Here is a 10,602-nt window from a genome sequence, read left to right on the forward strand (position 1 = left end):
TATATTAATTGTAGATTACTAAATATTTTTTTAATCTATGCTATCTTATAGATTTGTGTGTTTGAATTACTTACTAATATATAAAAATCCAAAGTTTTGTATATGATACGGACATCAAAGAAATATTTCAATCCGATAAAGAGTTCACAATTAATTTTTGTGTCACCCGTTGTTTCATTACAGAATTACTTACGATGAACCAGAGAACGTATAATATTATACGTTCTCTGGCAATTATTCGAAATTGTCATTTGGTGTGAGGAATTTGAAAGTGTGTGACGTGTAAGCACATAATTAAATATTGAGGTGCAACAATCTATATGCGAAAGTTAAATACCGAAATTAAATGTATTTTATAAAATATCATCTAAGTCAAGCAAAAATTCAGTGCAAACGTAATAAAAGCAGTGTAGATTTAAAACTGCGTAATCAAAATGATACGGAGTGTATACAAAGTATCGTTTGAATTTCATTTGACAGCTGTTGCGAATGATTGTATGTAGAGCAGTGGACGCTAATTGTCAGCTGATTGGTGAGGCAGCAATGTTGTTGCACTCTTGCATAAATCCCAAAAAAATATTGAACGTAGAATCAAACGTGTAAAAATTAACATATAATTAAGAAAAAATCAAGTGCCTAACAAGGTCAATGCAGACAATTGAAAATTTTGAGCCGATTAAACACTGTAAATTTGACAAATTAAATATAATATCCTCCGATAGAAATTGTGTTTTGATAGCAACATTGTTTCGACCTTCACCACCAGCTGTGCGCGGCAACAAACCAAAATCCAATTGTTGAAAATTCAATGTGGTTTCACCATCAATTGTTCAAGTGCACTTCTAAACTATAATATTGTAATTGTGATGGAAAACCTGTGTATGTGAAATTTAAGTAATAAAAAAATTAAAAAAAATCAAACTTCGGAACTGTAATGAGAATAAGAAGATTTGCTGCGCTAGCTTTGTTAAATTTATTGAATAATTTGCTACACGCCTGGAATTTGATAGCTGTCCTTGAAAGGAATTTTATTTCTATTTTACGGAGCATACCTTTTTCAACACTCTTTTTCGTTGCAATGGACGGCGAAGGTGGCGAACAACGTGATCATATAGAACACGTACCAGGAGAACCTATGGATGAGGATGATGAGGAACCCGTGATGGGTTTGGGATATGATGTTGATGACGAAGACGACGAAGATGTTGATGAGGAGAATGACGATGAAGATGCGTCGGACATGTCTAGCGACACAGATTCCGACTATTTTGTTGAAATGGATAGCGACGACGCATCTGATAATTATATACCTGGTTATGGTGGCGATTCTTCAACCAATTCGGAAAGCGAAAGTGAAGTTGGCAGCAGTACATTTTCTAATCAAAGAATTCGCATGCCTGCTAAGCCCATATATACTTTTAAACCTCAACGTTTAATGAAGTGTAATTATAAAAAGCATTGTGCACCAAGAGACTATCCCTTCGCGCGAAGTGGTCATCGTGTAGTCGCTTCCGAATCGCATCTCTATACATTAGGAGGTTACAATCCAAGCAACAGCAATGCAGCCATACATGGCAGTGGCATGCTTTTTCAAGAGCTATGGCGTTTTAATTTGGCAACTAAACGTTGGGTGCTATTGCACAATCCTTCAACGAATCGAAATATGCCAGGAGAATTGGCATCAAATGCGCTTATCATTAGTAATAATTTATTAATCGTAAGTAAATATTAGACAAGGTTAAGAACTAAATTATCTCTATCAGATATCACGTTTATACACATGTACATGTCTGAAATATATAAAAACTTACGGACATAGAATTATTTGCATGCAAACATAATACATTTCTTTTTAATCTTTAAAATTATTTATATAACAATAATTGTTTTCATATTATTTTCTAATATCTTATAATAATATTACTATTCTATATTTTCCTTAAGTCTTACGGTGGGACTGGATATCCCTTCGGTGAATCTTGCTCAAATGACTGCTATATTTATCAAACACAAGTTGATAAACCCAGTGTTATGCGTATTGAGGCTACTGGTGATGCGCCAACACCACAGTATGGTCCGGGTATTGTCTTACACGAACATTATTTATATACAATCGGTGGAACAACTGGCTATGATTACTCTTGTGATGTGCATCGTCTAAATTTGCGCACACGCGTGTGGGAATGCGTTTATATATGCCGACCATATATTCGCGAAGATCCCGAGGGTCGTTACCGACATGAAGTGGTCTACGATGGTCAATACATCTATGTGCTCGGTGGTGGCACTTCAAATTTAGTATACGATTTGGAACGGATTCCTGCATTTAATTTGAAAACGAATCGCTGGGAATATTTCGACACGCTACCCGATAGATCATCACAACCAAACCAACAAGGTTCGCGACCAAGTTCTGGGTACCCAAAACCAAGAAAGTGCTTTTCCTGCGTCCAGCACACAACATCTAATGGCGATGTCGAAGCTTTCATAACAGGTGGCTTACAGGTAAGAAGTTATAGTGAATATATTGAATACATGTTGTATGTTTTCTGATTATTTTTAATTTTTTCAGTCTGATCAAGTATATTTTGCTGATATATGGAAATTAAATTTTACAACTAAACAATGGACATTAATACAAACAGCGGCGCTGCCAAAACCATTGTACTTCCATGCAGCAGCTCATAGCCAAAACGGTTGTATGTACATATTCGGCGGTATTGAATATGATATTAAGCGAATACGTCGGTGCAATGATCTCTACAAAATGTGGATGACCATACCAAAGTTAAGCGAAATTTGCTGGGAGGCTGTGCTGCATTATAGGCCAAACCTTAAAGCGTATGGTCACACACAGTTACTTAAAATGGGTATACCACTACGCTTCGCTCATCGTTTGTGGTATTCTACCAAAACCAAATGATTATTAAAGAATTGAATGGAAGTAATAAAACGCGACGTTTAATTAACAGTGATAATAACTATTATTTTTTACTCCATAGGAACATTTGGCCATTAACGCATTAGTATTGAATAAACAATTAACAGTAGTGGTGAAACAAGCAAAGAAAATAATATATAAACAAAATAATTATATTTATAAATGGAAAACCTAATGCTTACGTATCGTGTGATGATAATTATTTGAAATATGTTCGTTTAAGAAAATACATCGAAAATAACAATGAACATAGCTTACTGTGCGCCATTTTTCAAGTTTTCAAGAATATCTTATAAAAGTTAATATATTTCCGGTGCTCTAATGCAATGTATACGAGTTTGATCAAAGATACAAGAACCACTATAGATATGTTATTTTTTCTTTTTGTGAAAAGTAAGAAACACACTTTCAATGCTAGTCATACATACATATATCGGATATCAGAGAACTTCACAACTTTAACATCAATACTCACGTTTAGATTGGGCCACAGCTCCATATGCATACGCACATGAGCATACATATGTATTATATACATAAGTGTAAATTAAAATAAGTTAGTAACACCCAATTTCATAAATGGTCGAGTAGAGTCTGATAGCTTTTGCTAAAAATTAACCTACACGTGTATGTGCGTATGTATGCAATTAGATTTTCCAAAAAATAAGTAATGTAATTTATAAGTATAACAGCGTTTTTGAGCTACACTTTGCGAACTAATGTTTCGCAAAATTTGGTTTTGAACTCATCATGTCTGCAATATTTATGTAATTTTTGCTTCAGCCAAATAATTCGAGCCAACAAAGCATTGCAAATAATTATGAATAATGAGATCAATGATAAAGAATTTGAAAACAATGAACACCGAGCAGTTACAATTGTACATATTTAAATATATGTACATGTACGAAAAAAGTAATGAAGCGCATATGCATATGTACATATGTATCTACATATATATACATTTTGTGGTACATGCATATGTACATACATACGTGCTTATTGCCAAGGCTATGCTAGAAATTTAGTCTTAGTACATATGTATGAAACATATTTAGCTAAAGTTAATTTTTAATTGTAAATATATGAATGCAATAAAAAAAACTTTCAGAACAACGTTTATTGTATTTTTAACGTTTTTCGCTGCTAAGTCTATTGAGTTTATTTATAGCAGCAGGTAAGTACGAAATAAAACAAATGCCTTGTATTTATGCGCAAACATACATATGTACGTATGTAAGTTGTCATCGTGGGAGATTGTTTGCATGTATCTACATACATTACATTTGTTATCCCTGTAACTAATTCAAATTGAAGTCTGCACTGCCTGTTGCATGTACACTATCATTTGGGGTGTCCAACATGAAATTGACCTTTCTCAGAGTTCATTAACCTCCCCACTGGATGTGAATGAAGTTGATCAACTGCAATGATCGCTTTTAGAACAAAAACAAGCTGGAGTTCAAAGTTAGAACAAAAATACCAATGCGTAATTTATGCGAGCAGCAAGTACTGCGTGATAATTTGCTTTCCAAAAGTCAGAGGGGAAGGCAATGCGCTTTACGTGGAATCGTAAACAATAACGCGATAAGCAGCTGATTTTTGGTGGTGGCACATTGTTACATTGCTATGTTGCTTTTGTTGTTGGCTATGCGACGTATCAAAGTACATATGTGCATACATGTGTTTGTTTGATTGTATTTGAAGTGATCTATTTTATGAATACCTATTATGCATTTAATAAACAAGCACATATAATAGGGTGAATGACGTCACCAATTTAGGCAAAATGCATTGAATGTACTTATGTAAATAAAATATACAGATATATATGTATAAATATATGCATATGTAAACAAACACATATACATATGTGAAAGGTTATGTTCATTTCTAATTGCAAATTGCTCCTAGTTTTTTTTCAATTACAATTTAATCATGATTGTTATAATACACATTTAGTGTTTTATTTTTATGCACGGAATATTAATTATTCACTTCAAAATTAAATCATGTAATAATAATTTTATTTGAAAATTAAATATTTAACAAAAAATCCAATTGGATATGCAACACTGTTTAAGCTAAGTTCCAATGTGGATGGTATTGCTGTTATCGGCCGTTTTGTTTTTAGTTGTGTTTTATTAGGTATATTATTTATAGCAGATATAATATTTTCAAGTTTTATCAACATTCATATATTTATAAGTGCAAATTTCGAAAAATATGTTAAAACCAAAAGCCCTAACCCAAGTGCTTGCACAGGCAAATACTGGTGGTGTGGAGAATACATTGTAAGTTGATAAACGCATTATCGCCATAATTTTGTGGTTTGACACAAGATTTAGAAATTACAACTTAAATTTTTTACAATTTTAGATTACTTAGTCAAGAAGGCGCTTTGCTTGCCTACGCTGGTTATGGAGACAAGGATGCTCGTGTCACTGCGGCAATCGCAAGTAGTATCTGGGCGGCGTACGAAAAACATGGGCGCAATGCATTTCGTGAAGATCGACTAACATTTGTATTATTGGACTGTGAATGTGGGCATGTGGCTATAACTCAGGTAAGTGAGCGTATTGTGTTTAATCAATTAATTAATGGTATAATTTCAGGTGGCGAGCATATTGCTTTGTTTGTATGCAAAGGAAACGGTTGGTTTGGGTTTACTTAAACAGAAGGCGATGGCATTGGCAAATTATCTAGAGGGACCATTAAAACAGATTGCAGCTACATAAAACACACATAAACGTTTATCTACAGTATATGTGTGTGTTGATCAAGCCAAAATAGTGGAATAATAATATATTAAGCCTTTAAATAAAAGTAAATTAGTAACGAAAAATCTAGAAATGTTTATGTATTATTTTTATGTACGTAGATATAATTAGATGAAATGGAATTGGCGTATTACAAATTAATTACATACATTTTTGTAAGCCGTTTAATATTACAAACGATAAATACAGTTTAAATTACTCTTATGTATATGTTGGCCATTATGCATACAGCTTTCTACTGAATCAATTCACTGAGTAAATTTTATTGATACTTTTGAATTCAAAACTTTATATGGTAAATAACTGAAATTGTATGTCTCTTTTCCTACGCCACAAGTTTTACATTCATTTTATTTTATTCAATGGCATATAGTTTTAATGTACGATCCATGCTTGTTGAAGCTAGATATTGTGCATGTTTGCCGAAACGCACACCTGTGGCCAATGCTGTATGATCATTAAAGACTTTCAAATCCTGCCATTGCTTGCAAAGGTGAATCCTGTAAAGTAAAGAGAAAATTATTATATAAAAGAAAGTTGTGAATTGGTACTAAATTATTAATTGCGACATTAACCTCTGTACACTGTGCTACGTCTATTTAGCTACACTATGTACAACTTTTAGTCAGGAGCTGATATACATATGAAGCTGATAAATACCATAGAAACGATTATTTTATTTATATTAATTTTGTTTAGCGTGAGTAACAAATATGTTTATCTGCCAACTAACTTGGCAACGTATTAAATAACTGTTTTGTAGGCAGAAAAATAGAACATTTTTGCCGAATGCAAAAGTTTTGCAAAGATGAAAAAAGTTAAAAAGAAAATCTACCGAAAATATGAAGGTAAATTATTAAAAAGAGCAAATATATTGCAAAGTTTTCTTACAAACATTAAGAGAATTATTGAAAATTTTCTTATTAGATTTTTACGATGCGAAAGATTTACATGATCCAGACACTTTTCCACACATAAACTTAACTATTAACGATTTTGATGCGGTAAGTTTGGGTAAAATATGTAAACTTTAACATTACACTAAGCCGAGAGGAACAAGTAGATATTTAAAAAAAATTAAATTATATGGATTTTCTGCTTTAGCGAGGCGGTGTGGTCAATCCACGTGCACCTTGTCTTGTAACTACTATCGATCCAAGCTTCGTGAAGGACGCACGTACACAACGTTTGGCTAGGAAATTTCGCATGAAAACGTACCGTATTATACTATATATGTGCATAGAAATTTAACCAAAATTAATTTCATATATATATTTTTTAAATCTATGCAGCGATATATTATTGTTACGTGAAATAACACGTAAAAAATTTATGATCTACTCAACACAACAAATGTATTTGGACAAAGAACGCGAGAAAAAACAACAAGATGACGAATATGAGGGACTGCTGGAATTTTATGAAGTATGATAAGCAAAAAAAAAATTTAAATACACAGTTATATGAATAAAAGAAATAAATTTAGTCTACAGAAAATTCATTGGAGACAATCGAAGCAAACGCTTTTAAGGATATGACAGCTTCGCTTGAGAAATATCAGGAATTACAAAAATGCACTTTAGCAGATGAGCTAAAAGCGGTGATGGAGGAACACAGGCGCGCTTTAGTCGAGGCGCATGAAGTTTATCAACGATTTTTATACCTACTTAAACTAATTGTAATCTATTAAATAACATCAAATTGTGTATAACTTCAAAGGTTTTATTTTATAGGGTTACTTTGATGAAATCGATGATGAAGCGGTTGGTGCTGAAGGTGACAGACTAATTTTACCTAAGGAGATAGCTGAACTGAAACCACAAAACGAAAGCGACACCGGCATGCAGCAAATTGAAGTTGTTAAAAAATTTATGGCTGCTGTTGTGCGCCCATATTTGGCTAAAAGGAATAATTTGAATGCTGATGTTTGGTTGAGGGTATGCCTTACGTAATATGATTAATAATTTTTAACTATCTCAGTATTTGTTTTTAGGGGTTTGAGCTGACCCGAAGCAAACTTACAAATTATTATAAGCGCTACACAAATTTGGCGCTTTTAAATCACATTGTTGCATTGGTATATGAAAAATTCGTAAGTGAAAGTAATTATAATAAAAGTGGACTACATATTTAACGCCGCCAACTTTTGCAGCAAAAGACACAAGCACGTTGCAAAATTCCGCCAATGCTCAAAGACCCACACTTTATGACGGAACGCGTTGCAGTCTTAAAATTGCAAGCAGAGAAGACTTTGGTAAAATACGAGCACAGACAAAGCCGGGAGTAAGCTGATTATTGACTTGTACATAAAACGTATGAATTAATTTACTTTTTCTCAGCAAATTGTCCTTGAAACTCAACGCCATAGTACCAATAATTTTGAAGACCTTACAACGAACTGCAATGAAAACTACGGAACCAGAGAAGGCACAAGCGCACTTGAATGACATGGAGAAGGGAGTGGAAGATGAGCATCAAAGTATAAAATCTTTACAATCGCGACCAGAATCGGCTTTAAGTTCTTGTCGTGATGAACCAGATACGACGTTAGCTAAAATAGAGCTAATCCAAGCGCATCTCTTGGTGGGAAGCATTTGTTGCTTAACAATCGATTTTTTAACCATATATTTTAACACATTACTTGCAGTGGCTACTTAACGAATTGGATGACATGCCACCAGAACTTTGCAAGGAAGTTGAGAAACGTGTGCGTCGACGCTTTAAATTGGCGAAAGAGAAGTCACGCCGAGCTTTGGTTGAGCAAACACGTTTGCAGAATTGGTTGGCACATTTTAAAAAACATGAATTGCAGCGTCAAAGAGACACAGCTCTTTGTGTGCGCCGAAAACCACTACACTTACAGAAACAATAAACTTACAAATATACAAACTACAAAAAACGTATACTATTATGCTTACCTCACATCCGTGCCCGCTATAGCCAAATATGTGCCACTCTGGTCAAAGCAAAGATCCTTAACTTCATAACCATCATCCAATTGTATTGTCTTGAAATTCTTCAATTTACGCAGATCCCACAATTTTACGCAGGCATCGTCTGCAGCAGTAGCCAAATAATAACCGTTTTCCGAAAAACTAATCGCTGATATCGGACCAGTGTGTCCAGGGAAATTAGCTACATTACTTTGTTCTTTCAAATCCCAAATTTTCACTTGTGAATCATCAGTACCAGTGCCGAAAATCAAACCGTCAGGATGGAATTGCGCGGTTGTTAAACCCACCTCTGCAGTATCAATTACCTATAGAAGGGAAAAGCACGAAATTATACTCATATGTGAAGGGTAGCCAAATATAACAATTAAATTCTAACCTTTGTCAACAGACGCCCTGTTCGAATATCTGAAAATGCCCAATGTTTGTCCGATGATGTTGAGAGTATATAGTCGCCTGTCGGATGCAATGACAAACCGGTAACAGGTCCATCGTGGCAACGTAGCAGCAGTTGTGTCTGTGAAGTGGGCACATGCCAAATGCGTATAGACATATCTGGTGAACCCGTAATAACAGTATCTTCATCCGGATGATAGATGACTTTGGTAATCTTCTTTGTATGCCCTTTAAGTATGGCTACGACCTGTTCGGTATCCTTATTAAATACCGTTGCATTTTTATCATTACCACCCGTTAAAATTTTACTATGATCCGCGCTATTAATATCCAAAGCTAAAATACCAGGTATCGAAGCCGAATGTAGACCAGGATGTGAAGCAACAGTCATAAATGTTTTAATTTGTTCTTGGGTAACCAGTTCATCTGGCACAGTGCGTCCACGCTTCTTGCGTTCTTGTGTCAAAACAGTAGCTTTGTCTTGCAACTTTTGTATAACTTCGGCACTCATGCCAGCCTGCTCAATGGGTTGCGTAGCATTACCTGCCGCTTCGGCAGCAATAGCTGGTTGTGGTATCGAGGTTGGCGCAGTTGAGGTGCCAATACCAGCTTGTGGTTTGAGTGTGGCCAAAGCTTCACGTGCAGCCGCCACTTCCTTATTTAAACGAGAAATAACACGGCAAGCGGCATCGTGCTGATATAACGCATGCGAGAGCTCCTGTCGCGCCGTCTGCAACTGTTGTCGTTGTGTGAACGAATGCAACATAAGTGCGTCCCATTCGTCTTGCATAGTCTTCAATGTGGCTGGTATACTAGTAGCACTCGGCGGTTTCGGTTTCACTATTGGTGGCGTTTTTATATCAATTAATTCTTCAACTTTCATCTCTTTGCCGGTGATTGGATCGCAACCATTCTCGAGTATGTACTTTTCTATGATTCGCTTTTCAAATATTGCGCCCGAGTGTGGCGAGATGACAGGTATGTCTGGCACTTCATTTGTAACTGCGAAATTAGCGAATTAGTTAAATAATAATATTTCAAATTTGTTAAAAAACATAAATGCTGTTTGTGATTATTAAGAGCGGCAGCATTAGCGCTTTCTAACATAACCTAAAAATGCATTTTTGATTGATTTGTTTTATACATACTTGCGCAGACCAAAGACATTGTTTATGGTATATTAAGCAAAGTTTAGGTTTTGTCAAAGAGAATTGCTTCCAAATTATTAAAGTTTTCTAATAGTTTAACTAGTTTTTTTTGCAAACGAAAAACAATACACTGCGTTTGAGCGAAATAACCAATTTATTAGTGATGCCAGATGCTGAATATTTTTTAGATGTTACCAGCTATCAACAATTTCGTCCAATATAATTTTAACCCTTTGTTGTCAAGTCAGGTACTGATTTATTATTGCTTATATATAGTATGAAGTTCTGTGAGTAATTCGAAATTATAACTTAATATTTTGTTTAAATAACATCAAAAATAGTTTGCGATAAAATACCTAAAACTAATTGCAAGACGTTTTTATATT

At 34.6% G+C, this 10,602-nt stretch overlaps 4 protein-coding genes across 4 annotated transcripts; 3 read left to right on the forward strand and 1 right to left on the reverse strand.

Moving 5' to 3' along the window:
- The first annotated feature begins 266 nt into the window (after positions 1–266).
- On the forward strand, positions 267–2,981 carry LOC120771476 (kelch domain-containing protein 10 homolog). Its single transcript, XM_040099511.1, has 3 exons — positions 267–1,717; positions 1,945–2,505; positions 2,573–2,981. Exons 1-3 carry the CDS (start codon positions 935–937, stop codon positions 2,921–2,923), a joined length of 1,695 nt encoding a protein of 564 aa, XP_039955445.1. The 5' UTR covers positions 267–934; the 3' UTR covers positions 2,924–2,981.
- Positions 2,982–5,077: 2,096 nt separating this feature from the next.
- LOC120771573 (ragulator complex protein LAMTOR2 homolog) lies at positions 5,078–5,968 on the forward strand. The gene is made up of 3 exons (XM_040099638.1): positions 5,078–5,235; positions 5,321–5,507; positions 5,557–5,968. Exons 1-3 carry the CDS (start codon positions 5,168–5,170, stop codon positions 5,677–5,679), a joined length of 378 nt encoding a protein of 125 aa, XP_039955572.1. The 5' UTR covers positions 5,078–5,167; the 3' UTR covers positions 5,680–5,968.
- On the reverse strand, positions 5,805–10,356 carry LOC120771572 (pre-mRNA-processing factor 19). The gene is made up of 4 exons (XM_040099637.1): positions 10,217–10,356; positions 9,052–10,070; positions 8,640–8,980; positions 5,805–6,221 (listed from the first exon to the last, which is right to left on the reverse strand). Exons 1-4 carry the CDS (start codon positions 10,233–10,235, stop codon positions 6,077–6,079), a joined length of 1,524 nt encoding a protein of 507 aa, XP_039955571.1. The 5' UTR covers positions 10,236–10,356; the 3' UTR covers positions 5,805–6,076.
- Positions 6,223–8,593, forward strand: LOC120772961. Its single transcript, XM_040101865.1, has 10 exons — positions 6,223–6,569; positions 6,649–6,725; positions 6,826–6,935; positions 7,014–7,146; positions 7,208–7,399; positions 7,455–7,658; positions 7,715–7,813; positions 7,874–8,004; positions 8,061–8,304; positions 8,369–8,593. The coding sequence occupies exons 1-10, from the start codon at positions 6,530–6,532 to the stop codon at positions 8,591–8,593; spliced, it is 1,455 nt and encodes a 484-aa protein (XP_039957799.1). The 5' UTR covers positions 6,223–6,529.
- Positions 10,357–10,602: the final 246 nt, after the last annotated feature.

Source organism: Bactrocera tryoni, chromosome 3 (genome assembly GCF_016617805.1).
Source record: "Bactrocera tryoni isolate S06 chromosome 3, CSIRO_BtryS06_freeze2, whole genome shotgun sequence".
NCBI classification, from domain to species: Eukaryota; Metazoa; Arthropoda; class Insecta; order Diptera; family Tephritidae; genus Bactrocera; species Bactrocera tryoni.